General features: G+C 39.8%; 3 protein-coding genes across 3 annotated transcripts in view; 1 reads left to right on the forward strand and 2 right to left on the reverse strand.

Annotated features, from left to right (window-relative positions):
• The window catches only part of wdr12 (WD repeat domain 12), a 5,646-nt gene extending 2,887 nt beyond the window's left edge, over positions 1 to 2,759 (reverse strand). The window contains exons 1-8 of the mRNA XM_083524018.1: positions 2,582 to 2,759; positions 1,580 to 1,674; positions 1,386 to 1,480; positions 1,163 to 1,269; positions 671 to 786; positions 416 to 570; positions 277 to 322; positions 106 to 188 (exon numbers count right to left, since the gene is read on the reverse strand). Of these exons, the coding sequence (XP_083380144.1) occupies positions 106 to 188; positions 277 to 322; positions 416 to 570; positions 671 to 786; positions 1,163 to 1,269; positions 1,386 to 1,480; positions 1,580 to 1,674; positions 2,582 to 2,622 (738 nt within the window). The 5' untranslated portion in view covers positions 2,623 to 2,759. The remainder of the gene's footprint in view (positions 1 to 105; positions 189 to 276; positions 323 to 415; positions 571 to 670; positions 787 to 1,162; positions 1,270 to 1,385; positions 1,481 to 1,579; positions 1,675 to 2,581) is intronic.
• On the forward strand, positions 2,677 to 8,045 carry tcf23 (transcription factor 23; the record flags this gene model as incomplete). The annotated part of the gene is made up of 4 exons (XM_083524019.1): positions 2,677 to 2,779; positions 4,711 to 5,177; positions 5,326 to 5,607; positions 7,140 to 8,045. 4 exons carry the CDS (start codon positions 2,677 to 2,679, stop codon positions 7,257 to 7,259), a joined length of 972 nt encoding a protein of 323 aa, XP_083380145.1. The 3' UTR covers positions 7,260 to 8,045.
• A 1,683-nt stretch (positions 8,046 to 9,728) lies between these two features.
• Positions 9,729 to 17,324, reverse strand: nop58 (NOP58 ribonucleoprotein homolog (yeast)). The gene is made up of 15 exons (XM_083523913.1): positions 17,154 to 17,324; positions 16,562 to 16,638; positions 15,386 to 15,438; positions 14,966 to 15,090; positions 13,918 to 14,054; positions 13,652 to 13,716; positions 13,202 to 13,336; positions 12,836 to 12,981; positions 12,608 to 12,734; positions 11,408 to 11,706; positions 11,127 to 11,188; positions 10,767 to 10,915; positions 10,533 to 10,648; positions 10,324 to 10,413; positions 9,729 to 10,096 (listed from the first exon to the last, which is right to left on the reverse strand). Exons 1-15 carry the CDS (start codon positions 17,196 to 17,198, stop codon positions 10,052 to 10,054), a joined length of 1,671 nt encoding a protein of 556 aa, XP_083380039.1. The 5' UTR covers positions 17,199 to 17,324; the 3' UTR covers positions 9,729 to 10,051.
• Positions 17,325 to 17,952: the final 628 nt, after the last annotated feature.

Genomic DNA, 17,952 nt, shown 5'->3' on the forward strand with positions numbered 1-17,952 from the left:
CCGCTTTTTCTTTCATTTATTCCATATAGTTAGTTTGGTCTTTTTTTCTTGTATCCTTGTTCTTACCCTAACCCTAGATCAGTGTATGCATGGAGGCATGGTCACCTTAGTCAGACCCAGCTGCTCAGTCTTCTGCTTTTTGCGTGGCCTGTTGGGTTCCTCCACCTCGTCCTCCTCTTCGGTTGGAACTGCGATAAGAAGAGATGTTTTTTTTTCTCTTAGTAATAACATGTGAAGGCTAGAAACTTGGTGTATTCCCTATTACACTCTTCTCACCTGCTGACCAGAGCTTCAACATTTTGTCCCATGAACCGCTGCAAAACTGAGAAGAAAAAAATACACACGTTTTATAAGTTGTACATTAGAAATCTGTCTCATTCAAAAAAAAGACATATTTCATTCGATTTCCAAACACCTTGGTGCACGTGGGGTCGACGGCGACGGTGTCCACGCTCCCGGCATGTCCACGACAGCAGTGACGAGCCTTCAGTTTGTTCCTCTCCGAGTTCCACTCCCACAGCAGCACCGTTTGGTCCAGTGAGGCGGTGAGCAGCAGCGAGGTCAGGCCCTCTGGAAGCGTATTATCATCATCATCATCAGTACAACATCATTTCATGAGCATGTCAATCCATAACCCCAGAGCTCATAAAGTTCTCCACATCTCTATCACCTCTTTTGATCCAGGCCACGTCCTTCACTACGTCCGTGTGTCCGGCGACGGTCATCATCGCCTTCCCTTCAAGAGACCAGATCCGTGCTGTCTTATCGTACGACCCTGTGAGGATCCTAACGCACACGAAAAGAAATTAAACACGTCCTGACTTTCATTGAAAGAGGCTTTACCATTCTTAGGGTTGCAAATAAGACATTACTTTGATTTAATTGTTAGTATAATTTTGTTATCATTTTATGGGATGGATGAATATACACTGCATGTAGGGGGCGTGGCCTCAGTAACCCTGCAGTAAGTGTGCTGTGGGCATGTGATTGATAAATGTGCAGGTAGAAATGTAACTGAAATCGCATTGTTTTAACCAAAATTATCCTGCATAATTTTTTTCCAAGTTTCCTGTTGTAGGCTCACCTGCAATTTTTTTAATTCCAAATTAATTCCCATTGATGTCAATGGAATGTTGCTGGAATTTTGCAACCCGGATCTTACCATTCTGAGTCTGCCTCCACTGAGCTGATCCAATCGTCATGCATGATGCACTCCTCCGGCTGTGGAGCAGTGAACTTCTCCACGTACTCGATCTCCAACACATCTTCCTACACCACACACACACACACACACACACACACAGCGCTATTCTATATATCCAAGCGTTCTTACATCAATCGGTTCAGCCGTTAAGCCCTGGACTTTAAAACAGTGTCTTAGGTACCGTCGAGATGTTCTCCGCCTCCATGTGAGCAGCCAACGTACATCGCAGGAACTGACTTTGAACCAGGAAGTCGAACTCCACATGTTTGTGATCCGCTGCCACAAAAAAAAAAACGTGGATTTGGTCAGCTTTCCATCTACTAACTTGATAAACTATATCTAAATAAACCAGTCAAGGTCATGGGAGGAGCTCACCGTTCCTGGCCTCCAGCAGTTTGTTGATCACGTCACTCAGGTGTGTGACCTCGGAGGAAGCCGGGATGGAGAAAGGCACATCATCTACAGCATATCTACAAACACATTCACACAAACAGTGAAGAATGAGCTTTTGTGGAACCTTGTTATTTATCGCTAGGGCAACATCACACTATGTGCCAGCTCAATTACAAATTGAATATGGTGTGTGTGAGTGTGTGTGTGGGAGTGTGTGTGTGTGTGAGGGGGGGGTTGTAATGTCATGTATGATGAGAGAAATAAAAAATTCAAACAATACTTTAAACAAAACATACCTAAGTAAAATTACAGATTTAAAAAAAGATCATACACAAAGTACACAAAAAACTTTGACACATTCTCTCTCTCAGACAAACACACACACACCTGAGTGAATTATTTGATTGAATGATTAATTCATTGAATGATTAACGAATGTATGATGTGTGTATAGACATCTATGCGTGTTTGCAACCCAAAAGCAAGTGTGTGAAATGTTTGAGAATTTTATTTATTCTTTTTGCACGTGACACCAGAATCCCAGAAGGTTATACGTCACTATAACCTCATTAATTAATTAATTGATTAATTTATTCATTTAAGAGTTAAGTGTGTATTGACATTTATGCTTGTTTGCTTTGCAGTCCATTCGTTTTGCAGACTATTTCTCTATTCTGCACCTGAAAAAATTTAGGTGTTTAAAAATTAAAGATGCTTTCTGATTTTTCTGCACGTGACGTCAGAATCCCAGGTTATACGTCACTACAAAGTTGTCTCAAGCTAGAAATTGTAAAAGCACATGTTTGATAAGGCGACTCTCTATTTTCCGGTCTGTTTCTGCTATTTTAAGGGTATTAAGTCAAATTAAGTCATGGAAGTTTAATTCTGAGCAAGATCTCGAGATCACTTGAAATGCCCAGCTAAGCATGTTAGCTACCCTGCTATAGTAAACACACCAATAAAAAAGATATAAAAAATACTTACTTTTTATTGTGAGTGAAAAACCGCGCCTGCACCTGAGACATTGTCGCTGTGAAGTAATTTGTAACGTCCTATTTTGTGAAATCAGTAAATATTTAATGTGTAGTCATGAGGATGGTGCTGGAGAATCCGGTAACCATGTGCTGTGTGGGGAAACGAGGCCTAACGAGCCGATCACAGAGCAACGGATCACGTGTCGAGGTTGGTGAATTAGTAATGCCTGATCAAGTGGTTGAACTTTCTCTGAGTTTTCTGAGATTTCTTTCTTTCAAACCTGAGAAGAAATAGTTTAACGGTTGTGTGGGCATCGAAAACACAACATTACACATGAATAAAGAGCAATTCAACATAAGATAAACCTTCATTCTTCCCAAAGTGAGAACTTCTATGTTACAGGAGCAAATATGAAGCAAATACACAGTACAAATATGTGCAATACAGTATATAAATGCAAAAGAAAAAAGTACAATAATAGTAGTTACACTATTAAACAAACAAACAAATTACTCTAGGGTTATTGCAGTTCAATTTGTTGATATTGCACAGTTGCACATGTGTTATTGCAGCCCAATATATAACTTATCTACTGTATATCAAAAACTAGTCTGAAACTAGTGATAGGAAGAGTTTTGAGTAATTTAGTTCATTCATTCTTTTGATCAGAAATAAAAATCCCCCAATACATCTACATACACCTGCTTTGACTATAGTTCCAATAATTCATGTATGTATATATAACTGTATATCGTCTATAGATGTCACGTGACAAAAGACTCGGACCAGAGGAGTCATGAGATGAACTAGTCAATATTTTAACCCTAACCCTAACCCTAACCCAAGAGTCAAGAGGTAAACTACTTAGTGTTCCAGTAGAAAATATACAAATCACTCTTTAAATCGACTCGTTCTTCTGAGTCACATGCGTTCGAAATGAACGAATCATTCATGAACGACACATAACTATATAAAACATTTTGTCACATCCAGAGCTTGTCGTCTCTTTCTGTGGCATTTTCTGCAGAACTACAGCTCTGTCCTTTGAATCGGTTTCATGTGTCGTAGCAACAAAACCTGGTTCACTTCATGTTCTTGCATCGAACCTGCCCTCGCACTGCAATAAAGGCGTATTTGAGTTTGCTTGAGACATGAATTACCTTACAGTGGACTGGAGTAGTCTAGTAGTCTCATGATGTTTGTTTTCAAACCACTTATTTCGGTCTGTGGATGGAGTGTGTTCACTTTCTTGTCACACCAGAGGCTCAAATCAAATGTTCTAAATACAATGGATTTGTGATTTTGAAGATACAATTCTTCACACATGTGTCACTGGATGTATTGAAGCTTGTCTCATGAGCCCCTGACTGAGAAAATGACATGAGATTGTGAATAAATTTGTTTGGATGGTCATTGAGTTTACTACTATTTTAAAATTCTGATTGGATTTGCAATAAGTGTGACATCATTACAGCTCTATTATCAGAGGAATGAACTACACCTGCTGTACAAACTGAGCTGTAATCTGACTGGTCATATTATCCCTTTTTTTTTTTTTTTTTTACTAGGAATTACTTTCATTTCCAGCTTGTAATACTTAAAAAAAATCATGGAGTGAATAATTATTCTCTTGTCAGATTGCACTAATAATATTGCTAATAATTTTCACACATAATCATAATTATGATGTTGTTTTAGTATTATTCATACCAAACTTTAAACAATCTGTTTGTGGCTTCTCCAGGGTGCTGTACAAAACATCTTGCCCAGATCATTCATTTCAAAGGCTATTCCTCTTATTGTGCAAGAACAAGAACTTTGTTCCATATTCCTGCTTGCATTTTACATCTCCAATCACATCCATTAGCAAGAGTTGCACATATTTTGTAAGTATTTTCTACATCCAACCAAGATCTACAAGCTGTTCATATATATCACAGCTTGTCAAGTAAATATTTCCACTGTCATTTGCCAAACTGGCATGTGTCCACTGTATGAACTATAGCTGGCCTATGCCACACTTTTTCGGATATGGAATTGTAGGGACACAGAGCTTATAAATTCTTTAGTATGCAGCATTTATGTGGACAGAGGCACTGAAGTTAGTTTACATCGTTTGGGTCACTGTGTCCGTGCAGGTCATCAGGCCAAGGCTTCTTCTGGGATGGAACTGCAGCTGTGCAGGGACTCATTGCTTTTCCCAAGCCCCCCTCCATCCCACCGGGGGACACCCTGCAACTCCCCTGAGCTCAGTCTGCTTGGCAGTGAGTGTCTGGGGGAGGCAGGGCAGAAGATAACACGCTGCTTGAAGATCCCCAAATTACCTCACCAGATAAGGCAAAGGGAGGAAGACGGAGCTCAGCGAGGAGGACGCCGAACCTCTGGGCGGAGAAGAGGAGAGTTCCCTAGTCATACAGCTCATCTCCGAGACCTGGGCGCTTCCACTAAGAGAGACTGGTTTGGTGTGCTCTCTGTTCATTTCCATGGCAGACTTGATACTGACGGAGGGTTTAGCTGGGGAGCAGGAGGAGAATGGAGGCAGACATCAGACTGTGAGATGGACACAGCCATGCATGAGACAGGCCATGCGCCGAAAGCCAAAAATGTGGGTAAGTCAGACCAGAAAACAGCCTAAGCGTGGTAATAAATATTACATTCGCTTGTAGGATTTATTACGATGCCCGACAATCCTAAGTCTTGATATTTATTTATTAATTTGCTTCTCATCAGCCTTCTCATTCCTAAATTTTCAGGCAAGATCTGGGCCTGGAGTTCAACTCAGAGCATCAAAGACCCAAAATTCCCCTGAAAACGCAGCGAGGGAGAGGAGTCGAGTGCGAAACCTGCGCCAGGCATTCCAGAGCCTTCAGGCCGCCTTGCCATCAGTTCCTCCAGACACAAAGCTCTCCAAGTTGGACATTTTGGTCCTGGCCACCAATTACATTGCACACCTCACGGAGACACTGGACCAGGGAGGAGGGGTGTGTGATTTTCCCCCACTGCAGAGAACTGAAGGATACCTGCACCCTGTAAAGGTGAGGTTCATTCAAAACTGATATTTACTCTTTAACATTTTCAATAAAATATTCATAGACACACGGTTATGAACGGACATTAATGCAATTATTACAAATATCATTAGTATTGTTGATTTTATCAAAACCATCCCATTTCATGTGTTACATTTTAAAGATGTTTTTACATTATTAAAAGTCAATTTGAATATATTGATTTCTTTAATTTTATTTCTATTAATGTTGTCTTTTTACAACGTAGCAATTCGATTTCTAGTTTTGCAAAATGTTAACATGTTAAATGGGGAGGCAAGTGTATTAAAATGTTTTTAAACATTTAAATATTTTAAAATGATTAAGAGACAAATATGATTCAAAACTTAAAAAATAGAATTTTTAGACAAATGTACAGAAAAAGACATAAAAATAATATATTTGCTTTAATCTAACATTATCATTTATAAATTATGAGCTAGACTGTTTTGTTAACTATGTTTTCAAAATGTACATTGTGATATTACGTGTGTGGTGATCTGCGGAAATCAGTCCTATATTCAGTCCTAAATCAGTCCCACAGACCAACAGTGGCGCTTTTGGTAGTATCTTTTAAGTGAATCAGAGCCTTTACCGCTGAAGCATCTGTGCACATCAGAAATGATTTAGTTGAGATTCACCTATTTGGGGGTCAGCACAGCCTGAGTGCAATGACTAGTCCTTCCTTTGGATAGATCAACCTTTTGATCATGGTATTGCCTCTGCCAGGTAAGTCTTCAGTTAGGTTCTGACAGAATATAGGGTTTTTCCTATAACATACTGACAGGAGGCAGACTGATTTTCTGTATATAAAAACAAAAAACGATAATAAAAAATTGTTTTTTTTTAAACCTGACCATAAAATTCCTCTGTTTTTTTGAGCATCCCATTCCACATTTAGTCCCCATTTCCTGTTATGAGGATCTCAAAGCTTCTGGAAAGATGTTCCTTGAGATTTTGTAGAGATTTGTGTGAGATTCGTTCAGCCACAAAGGTGTTAGTAAATCCAGGTACTGGTGTAGGCAAAATGATGTGAATGTGAAGATGCACATTCATTCCTAAGGTGTTCAATAGGGTCAAATTTAAAGCTCTTGAGCAGGACACTCAAGATCTTCCACACATTTCCAACCCATGTAAAGCATATTTTCATGGATTTGTCTTTGGGCACAGGGGCATTGTTATTGTGGAAAAGGTCTTCTACTCGAAGACAAGAGGAAATGTAATTCTACCGCATCCAAATATGTTCTGTAATATGGTGTACCTCCATGTTTGTGATAGAAGTTTGGGGAGGAAGTACAAATGGCTGGAAATGGCAGTTTTTCTAATACTTTTATCCATATAGTGTATGTACAGTTTTTCCAGCATTCAATCTCTAATGCTGGCATGATCCTGACCAGAATAAAAACCCCTAATAAAACTGAATCAAGAGAAATAAACAATAAAATAGAAGCATTGATGCATTTCTGTCTTGCATTAGCTGTGAGAGCATTTACATTCTGTATTTTTTGTTTTTCTTTCAGAAATGGCCCATGCGCTCTCTGCTGTACTGTGGGAACATTAGCGAGCGAATGACAGCAGCAAACCCCAGTCAGGAGAAGTGCAATTCCCCCAACAGCACAGCCAATGTCCAAGGAGAATAAGCTGATATAATGTCTTTTATCAACTCCTAAAAGATCAAACCATTATAATTTAACATTGTGTTTAATATTAGGCTGAATTCGGATCAGACTTATTCCAATTTCCTATAATGCACAATATTTAACTTTTTTAAATTCAACGGAATTAAAGATGAAGTTGATACTTGAATTCACTCTAAGGGGCTGTATTACATCTATTTTCATTCAAGCACAGATCCTGGTATCAGTGGTGGACAGTAACGAAGTAAATGTAAATTGTTACGGTAGTTAAGTAATTGTTTTCACGTATCTGTACTTTACTGGAGTATTTCCATTTGGAGAGACTTTAACTTCACTACATTTCAAAGTCAAATATCTCACTTTTTACTCAAATACATTTTGCGAAATCGGTCGTATTTACGAGTGGATAAAAACGTAGCTGGTCAAGCAGGAAGCAGGCCACCATGTCTTGAACTTGTTTTGATTGGTGCTTAGTGGTATCTACTTATCTCGAACATACTCAGCGTCAGCTCAACAGTTAGCAGAACATATTGAGAGGAATATATAATGGAAGAAACTTCTGATTCAAACTTGTGACAACACAAGTGGCCTTATTTTTTTGTTGGTTTTGGGCTCATAATAATTTGAATAGATATCAATCAGTGTTTGACTCATTCCTTATTCCTCATTCTATTAATAGATTGGTGTGTTGAGTAACTGAATCTTTTCACAAAAGTTGATTAAGCAAAGTGAAATTATGATAATAGGGTCATGATATATATAATAAATCATAATGCTTTGGATACTTAAGCACTTTTACTGAGTGTATTTCTACTTTAGCTCAAGTACATGGTTTGAGTACTTCGTCCACTACTGCTGGAATCCCACAAAACCTACTTCAAGACATGAATTATATATTCGGAAATAATACCGTAATCCTTTTACTTTTCTCTTTCCAATTATTTTAAAAACAAGCCTCATTTCACTCATTTACAATTTCCCATCCCTTTGGCATGGTTGTTTTCTCCTTTAATTTGCGTGTCCGGCACTACATGGGAGTGAATAAGAGTCTTGATTAGTAGACGGGGAGGATTGTTATGGGGAGCACTTGGCAACCGAATGAGAGGAGGACCCATGATTTGATGTGCTCTTAATCAAGTTCCCTGCAGCAGGATTTCACATTTATTCCAGGACGACCCTGTTTGTGAATCCACACCGATAATTCACACACTCCAGACTCCAGTTCAAATTCCTAGATTTATGTGTCAGACCAAAACAATGTAGATCACCAAATTCAGCTGTCTTCCATGCACACTGGTCAACTCACTCATAATAAGCATCCTGTGATCGTTCCCATGAGCACAGCTCCATAAGGAACCGTACAACGGTCAAGGCTAGCTCTATAAATCTGACGGACAGTCCGATAAAAGCCTTCACTCTCTTGTTAACTGCAGAATTGTTTCAGTAAGGCAGGGGTTATGGACCATGAGAGCTGCTCAGTTTTCTCACCAATTAAGGACAGATGATCATGGTTCATCATCCAAGAACACTTTGCTTCTTCTCTAAATCATATACACAGATCTAGGAGATAAATGATCACATGAAGCACTCCACAAAGCACCTTGTTCAGAACAGACATTAACCCGAAGTTTTAATATTTTTCATTTCTTGTTCAAATAGACCCCATGCTTCCTCTGGTGGACAGATTATGATTAAAATATCTCCCCTCTAAAATATCTCTGAATCATTAAAACCAGAACACAATTAATGCTGTCTTGTCTGCTTTGGCCACGGTTCCTGGACCAAAGTCAGAAGAGGAAACATGGACAAACATATTACACCCCCTCAAAAAAGCACAGGAAGTCGACCTACATCTGAGATGATAATTTCACTCAACAAGGTGGTCCATGCAAATCTTTCCAGAACCCTGAAAGGAAGGACTGGAATCTACAAAAGAACAACAAATTATCCTAGCTCAGGTTTTATACTAGTTGAATGTCCTGGTCAGTACAAGAACATGCTAGTTCCATTTAGACTCATCAAGCATAACTTTATGGCCATCTGTCTATTGTGATGTTACGTCAAGCATTAACACCTTCAGCAATTTGAGCTACAAGAGCTCGTCTGTTGGACCAGCCTTCGTTCCTCAACGATCCTCAGTCACCCATGACGCTGTCGCTGGTTCACCGCTGTTCCTTCCTTGGAACTCTTTTGATAAATACTGACCACTGCAGACTGGAAACAGTCGTCTAGACATCACAATTGGGCCCGTCTCAAATTCTTATGCTCGCCCATTTTTCCTGCTTCTAACACATCAACTTTGAGGACAAAATGTTCTCTTGCAGTCTAATAAATAAATCCACCCACTAAACAGGTGCCATGATGAAGATTATGAAGTGATTAACTCTGATGTTTTGATGTTAATGTAATGCCTGTTCAGTTTATAACCACTGTAAATCATTAACAGCAAGTCAATGAAAGAGGGCATAAGCATGAGATAAAATACTATATTTAAATGACAGGTGAAACGTCCTCACAGTGGACACGTTTCTCTCGACAGCTCAGCTTTATGATGTAATGCATGTTTACGTAACATTTCATTTTCTTCAAACTAAAACACAAATTCTAAAAGGAAATTAAGTCGCGGGCACACACACAAGGTGAAACGGTTTACAGTGAAGATATTCATGATTTCCAACTGAGCTATGAACAGAAGATTTTCTGAAACAGTCAATAAAAAAAAAAAAAAAAAAAATAAAAAGATGTATAAATTTACATAAGCAATGAAGATGATTAAAGTGGGAAATGTATTGTCCTCATTCTTTAACTTTTTTCTTCTTTTTCTTCTTTTTCTCTGTAGTCTGGTGAGAGGAAAAAAACAAAGAGCAAATTTAAATAAGCATTAGAAAATACATTTTCCATCCACACACACACACACACACACACGCACACGCACACTGGGTTGCACAATGCAAGATTCTGAAGCACTTGCTTCAAAAAAGGTACATTAGAAGCATCCACTGTAGAAGAAAGAAAAAAAGAAAAAAAAAAAGAAAAAAAAAAAAAAAAAAAAAAAAAAAGAATCTACCTCTTCTGTGGGACTGATGACTGCCTCGGCTTCTTCCTCCATGGGCGCTTCAACTTTCTTTTCTTTCTTTTTCTTCTTTTTCTCCGTCGTCTGTGAACGTGGGTGGTAAAAGAGAAGCATTTTGTTTTAAAAGCCGATTTCCTGTCGTTTCGCCAAGTGCCATAAATAAAACAGAAACTACAGAGGTGATCAAAGACGGCAGTCCTCACCTCTTCAGCTGGAGCAGCTACAACCTCCTCCTCCTCCATCTCCACTTCCTCCTCTTGGTGCTTCTTCTTTTTCTTCTTCTTCTTGGGCGTCTCTGTTTCTTGTGCCTCTTCGGCTTCTTCAGAACAAATACACGAGCAACGCATTCAGATTTAGATTCAAATTAATCCAGACCTCAACCTCAAAATGCGTCGTTCGCCGTTTTATTAAAGAACACGATGTGTTTTGAATCTCACCTTCTGTTGGCTTTTCCTTCTTTGCTTTTTTGGCCTTAACCTCCACTGGCTTGTCTTCTTCCTCTGCCTCCTCCACCTCCTCTATCTTTCTCTTTTTGGAGGCAGTTGGAAGCGTCGAATCGCCAGACGGGTCGTACAATTTAACGTCGCTGTTGAGGAAAAGAAGCAGCGATGTGAAGCCTGGCGTGACAAATCAACATCAAAACACTTCTAGACCTAAAGTTATAGTAAAAATAGATAAAAAGGTTTTCCAACAGAAAAAAAAAAATTGTCTATATCTTAGAGTTGCTAATATAAAAGACAAATCCACAGCTTCATTTTTTTAACCAATCAGAATCGTGAACGACGAGCCGAACTAACCTCTTGTGCTGATACTTGTCTGCTCTGGCCAGAGCTTTTCCTGATCCACTGATGCGTCTGGTCTGAAAAGCGATGACAAGCAAAAAACTTAAATCTCTGTCAAATCTGTTTTTTTTTTTTTTTTTTTTTTTTTTAAACACTTAAAGCCTGATTAATATTAAGCTCAGATGAGGTAGTGACAAAAAGGCCACATGGAGAATTCAGAAATGTGACATGCTGTCGTTATCATCACCGCTTATAAACACACTGTAGATTATAGTACAAAAATGCACCGAACACACCCCTTTCTCCTCAAGGAAGCGTAGTCGAGCCTCCAGCTTGGCTCGGTTCTCCACTCCCATCTCGGCGTTGGTGTCTTCACCCAGAGCGTCGTAGCGGATTGCCAGGGCTGTCTTGGCTGCCAGCATTCTGGAGATCTTGCCCTTGTTTTTGGCTGTGGTCTGGCCTACTAGGGAAGCGTGGTAGATAAGACCGTATTTGGGCGTGTCCCGTCTGGTCTTTAGTGCTCTGAAGAGTGCTTTCTCCGCCCCCAGGATCTGCACTGTAGACGCCGGTTGTTTGGCCAAGTTCAGCAAAGAACCTGAGTAGAAATTACAAAGGGAAAACAGAAACAGAAGTAGTAAAGGAAATCTGAGGAACCATGAAAAAGTTTCTAATATATTTCTGAGCAAGCCTAAATAAGGTCACAAGGACTTTTACATTGCAACAAATTACATGAAACATAACCCTTTCCTTCTAATCATTATGAACTGTGCAGTTGGACTTCAAATCCTGCGACATAGAACTTAAGATCTAGAAGTTAATAAATATAGCTACATATGTATGTGTATATATGATTTGATTTTCAGGACTGCATATACAAGGTGGTATCAAAAGGTTTAGAGACTAATGGTGTAAATGGTGCTGGTCTGACCACGTGCGCTACCACGTCTGCGATTTGAACACAAAGTGAGCGTGAAATTCCACACGAAACTGGGTAAATCAGCCAGTCACTTGACGTGACATACGTTTGACATACAACGATGCTGCGACAAGTCGTACGAGGTGTTTGTGCTGCACGCTTTGAGAGCGAAAGAACATCGCTGGAAGCCGATAAAAGATCAGGAACGTCTTTGACGAGCTCAACTGCCGGAAATGTCAAAACCGTTCGCCAACTTGTGCATGATGATCGTCAGAGAACAATCCACAAGATCTCACTTCCGTACCCACCCTACTACTGTGGACTTCACCCTCTACCCGAAGATAAAGCTCAAAAATCAAGTTTTTCACAATCCAGAGGGTGCTTCAGGGAAAAAAAAAAAGACATTCTGGGAGTGCTCTACTTCTGTGAATGGGGACTATTTGGAAAGTGATAGTGTGTAAATGTAGATTAGATTAGCATTTTCTTGTAAACAGAGCTAGTCTCGAAACTTTGATACCTCCTTGTATACTCCCAGGTAGATACAGGACTCAAAAACATGGACCTGATAACACAGACTCACCTGCATGAGAAATGAGCCGAGCCCCCACCAGTTCCCCGACCATGACAGTCAGATTCGGCGCGATGGCCATCATGCGGTTTTTTAGGTAGTCATACAGCTGAGTGCGATACTCCGAGATCTCGATAACCTGTTAAACAATAAATTAATAAATAAAACAGACAAATACACTCAAACATTAATGCTGAAGGAACAAGCACAATCCCGTCTCTGTATAAACGCGATACACACCTGGTCGCATAGGTGCATGATGTTGCTGATGTCCTCTTCGGACACTTCGGTTCCCATTGAGATCTCAGCAGCTAGTTTAACCTCTGCCTCCACCTCCTCCGGAAGCAATTCGGAGAGATCGGTGGTCGCCACGTTTGTACGGTCACCTACACACAGAGAGAGAGCGAGAGAGAGAGCGAGAGAGAGCGAGCGAGAGAGGATGGTGTTGGCATTGTTGACTATGTGCCTACAAATTATTTTTATATTTTAGTCTTTAAGACTCCTCGGAAACCCTGAAACTACTTGTTACTATAGAAACAGTAGTGTATAAAAGAAAAAAACAACAACAAGTGATCGTGAGATTAGTTTATGGGTCTGCACACGCACCGATCTTGCGGACCGCCTTGCAGTACGCCAGGTTGTCCGTGACGATCTTGCTGAGTTCTGGGAAGTGCCAGCCGTACCACTCACGGCAGCGCATGATGTAGTTATTCAACTCCTTGTCCAAATCGTCCAAAAGAGCTGCAGAGAGAGAGAGAGAGAGAGAGAGAGAGTAAGAGAGAGAGAGAGAGAGAGAGAGAGAGAGAGAGAGAGAGAGAGAGAGAGAGAGAGAGAGAGAGAGAGAGAGAGAGAGAGAAAGACACTGTTTCAGGGAGGAGAATCCATGATCGAGCCTGACAACAGCAGATTCATATCATAATTCTAGATCGTACACAAGCTCAGATGAGGTAGTGACTTAGACACCTTCATCAATCTCAGGGTCTTGACACAAGGTCATAATCATCAGCGCTTGGTCTTATAATAAATTATTTATTATAATAAATGAGCCACACTCACATATGGCTTGAACAATCATGGTGTCCACTTTGTCAGGACTGAACTTCAGCTTGTAACGGGAAAGACTGTGAGAAAAAAAAAACGTTTTTGTTAAAAACATGCGCAGGCGTTGATACGCATGTGGATCATGTGTTTACTGTCTCAGTGGTAGTGACGAATGGTGATTGATTTCTTCAAACAATTCAGCCATGCAACTAATCATAGACAGCACATTTTCTTTCTTTATTTGCTGTGTGTGTGTGTGTGTGTGTAAGAAAGCTTCCCACCTGTGAGCCAGACCCAGAGACATTGCACTGATTTCTCGAGGAGGAAGCCCAGTGATCAGACCCTCCATCTGAGTCCTGATGCCCCTCATGAGCTCAGCCACAGCAGGACTGTGCACGCAGCTCAGGTTCAGCTTGTCCTGAAAGCGAGATGTTGTGTGAATTTGTCCAAATAGACTCAAAGTTTCAACGTGTTTACACCCAAATAATACATCCATTGCTTATTTATACGACCAAGAGATCGTGTGTGACGTTTACTTTAGGGAAAAATTATCTATCCATCCTCTCTATCTGCCCATGCCATCTATCATCCCCTCCCTCTTTCTGCCCATTTCATCTATCCATCCCCTCTTTCTGTCTGCTCATTCTATCTATACATCCCCTCTCTCCGTCTGCTCATTCCATCGATCCATCCCCTCTCTCCGTCTGCTCATTCCATTCATCCATCCCCTCTCTCTGTCTGCTCATTCCATCTATCCATCCCCTCTCTCCGTCTGTTAATTCCATCTATCCATTCCCTCTCTCTTTTTGCCCATGCCATCTATTCATCCACCCATCTTTCCAAGTCATCCTATTTATCCATTCAGGTCATCTATTCACCATTCAATTTGTCTAGGGCCAACTATCCATCCATCTGTCCAGGCCATCTATCTAGCAATCTGTCTGTCTGCCCATGCCATCTATCCCTTCTTTATGTTTGTTAATGCCATCTATCTATCCAGCCGTCTCTCTGCCCGTTCCATTTATCTATCTAGCCATGTTATCAATTTACCCATGTTACTCTGCAGCATCTCACTAATTACAGAACCCTAGTAAATTTATTTACACAAATTAACACTGATAAATGTTCCAGTTTTGTTAAACTTTCATGTTTTCTGGCTTCTCTAATGATTTTTTTCTCTTCTACAGCGTCCACCCGAGGACACTGTTTACAGCAATGTGGCTGTGAGACTGTGAAAGCCCACAACAGAAATGCTGCGTGAACAGTTAAATCTAAACGCACACGTCTCATTGGACCTGGATGCTGATTTTTACGGGGAAGCGTGCTTACTTTGATAACTCCTCCCAGCTTTGCGTCCGTTATCGCCAGCTGCTCGTGAGCCTCCTTGGCCACCACTTTCTTCAGAACCTTCTTCAACGTCTTCCCGATCTTCCCCTCCACTAAAGCGGTGGCCGCTAAACAAAGTGAAAGCAGAGACTCATTTTCAGCAAATAGTTTGCACACAAAAAGCCTTCAAAAACAAAAAAAACTAAAAAAAAAAAAAATTAAATAAAAAAGGTAATAATTATGAGGAGCATCATATGAGGATTAAAATTCACTGAAAATTACTGTGCATCGACCTCATGCTGTGCATTTAGATTAACAGATACATCATTGATACACACACACACACACACACACACACACACACACACACACACACACACACACAAAAGTCATGCAGAATTACGACAATCAACAAGTTTCTACCTGCCAGAGCTTCGGTCGTGTCCTGAAACTTTTCAAAGTGCTTCAGTTTCACGCTGAAACAAGAAAAGGGTTATTTTACACATACATGGCAACCCTGTTCAAATGCATATAATAATCAGGCCTACTTTTTTGTCTATGGCTTGTGGCTTATAGCTCAGTCTTTTTTTTTTTTTACTGTTCCTTCACTTTATGCACAGCTCATGCCTACTGTATTTACACTGCCTAAAATCCATGCATCTATCCAAATTCCTTCAATTAATGTCTAATGCATTCCAGGTTGCTCAAAATACAACCCAATAACTTGCATTATAGATTTACAGCATAATACAGTGATTAACCTCATTCATAAAACTAAGCTGCTTAAGGATTAATCACCTTGCTCAGGGGCCCAGGAGTGGCAACTTGGTGTGGCTGGGATTTGAACTGATGACCTTTGGATCCAAAGTCCAATCTCTTAACCACTATTGCACTGCAGCATACAGATACGCTTTCTTCAAATAAAGCAGCGATGTTAAAAAAGATGGGGTCGAAGCGCAGGGTCAGCCATGATACAGCGACCCTTGAACACAAGAGGGTTAAGGGCCTTGTCTAAGGGCCCAAAAGGGGATATCGGGGCTTGAACCACCAATATGATGCGCATCTTATATCTTATACCACAGCGCATTTAGGAGTAAATGGTGGGCTTCGGGGAAAGGGCAAGGGTATGGCTTATACATGTGTAAAGAACTGGGAAATTACTGGAGTAATGGTGATGTGTGTGTGTAGTAGAAGCTACAGCTTGGAGAAAGACGCTGTATTTTAGTGAGTTTGTGAGGGACACAATGATGTCCCTGAAACGATTTGTGAACATATGGAGAAACATTCTGGTGAATGAAAGTTTTGATAATGATGGCTGGTCTTCGCAGTCTTCACACACACACAGGATGTTTAGGTTTGGGGGTTTTTTTTTACCTATAAAACTAATTTATCAACTTGATACATATGTGAGTATGATCTCCATCAACCTGTGGAGGTGGTAGTCAGGCCTGTCTAAAACAAGTGTAAAAACACATACAACACCATGAAGCCACCATCCTGGACCTGAGATCTCCCTGATCCACCAGTGACCACTCAGGTGAAGAATAAAACAAATCACGTGACATCTCAGATATAAAACTTTTTATAAACCAGTCTCACATTCTATTGGCTTTTTCCGGCGTCTCAAACTCCTTCCACAGGCTGTCGACCTGCTGGAGCTTCTGCTCATCCAGCACCTGTACAGGGAAGAAAGAAAAAAACTGGTCATCACGTGTTCTTAAGATCAAAAGAAATCTTCAAACGAACTGATCTTATAGTCGCAATGGCTTCTATCTCGCGTGGCTGCACGTGGGCAAGAACTTTTTCTGCTCATGCGCAGTAGGTTACTTTAACGAACCTTATTTTATAGAACGGATACAATTATAAGCAGAAAAAACGAGCTCGTGTATAAATAGAAAGCTTATTGCTGCAGTGACTTATCGTGTTGGATATTTTTGTGCAAATTTAGCTACTTTAATTCAACACACCGATCCTGAATTAAAGCTCATCTGAAACACTAATCAATGCAGCACACGTGTTTTGGATAAAGCAGATTCATCTAACATTGCGTTTTGATTTGTATTTATTCTCCAAACATGAACAAATAAACTTCAAACTTCTCAATGAATCCCAGCGAGCACACGTGCTAGTCAGCTAGCAAACCCGGGAGGAAAACTATCCTCGATATAAATAAAATGAAAATTATACAAACCTTAAATATTGCATATCCGGCAGCCGTTTCGAATAAAACTAACATTTTTGACGGATTATATTGTATATATTTGATGTATATAACTCGTGCTCCCCGGGTGAGAGCGGACTCGTGCGATGCAGCACATGAACTTCTTACCACGCGGTAAGAAAAAACGAGGCGTGCTGGTGCGCATGCGCGACGGTGAGCCTCGCCAGAGATCTATGCGCACGCGCAAGAGGTCTGCCGCGGTCTGCCACATTGCGTTGCCATGTGCTTTGTTTTAACGCGGGGTTAAAAAATTAAACTGTTTCTTTCTTTCTTTCTTTCTTTCTTTCTTTCTTTCTTTCTTTCTTTCTTTCTTTCTTTCTTTCTTTCTTTCTTTCTTTCTTTCTTTCTTTCTTTCACTAGAATAATGAATTTTTCTATATAATGTTATTTATGTACACTTTACAATGTATAATGTTATTTTATTCTTTCTTTTTTTAATAGATTGATTATTTTCACTATAATGTTATTCATTTTTTCCTTTTTCCTTCCTTTTTTTTTTTTTTTTACTATATTTGTAAATGTTTTCAGTGTAATAGTTAATTCGTTTTATTCTTTCTTTGACTAAATTAATCTATTTGTCACTATAATGTTATTTTCTTTTCTTTTTTATAATGTATAATATTATATTCTTTTCTTTTTTATTTAATTCTTTCTTTTTACAAGATGGATTTTTTTTCACTATATTTGTTATTATATTCCCCATTTTCTTTTTTTTCTTAGTTTTTTGCTATTTTCTTCCATATAATGTTATTCAATTCATTAATTTTTT

Source organism: Silurus aristotelis (assembly GCF_946808225.1).
Source record: "Silurus aristotelis genome assembly, chromosome: 2".
Taxonomy (NCBI): Eukaryota; Metazoa; Chordata; class Actinopteri; order Siluriformes; family Siluridae; genus Silurus; species Silurus aristotelis.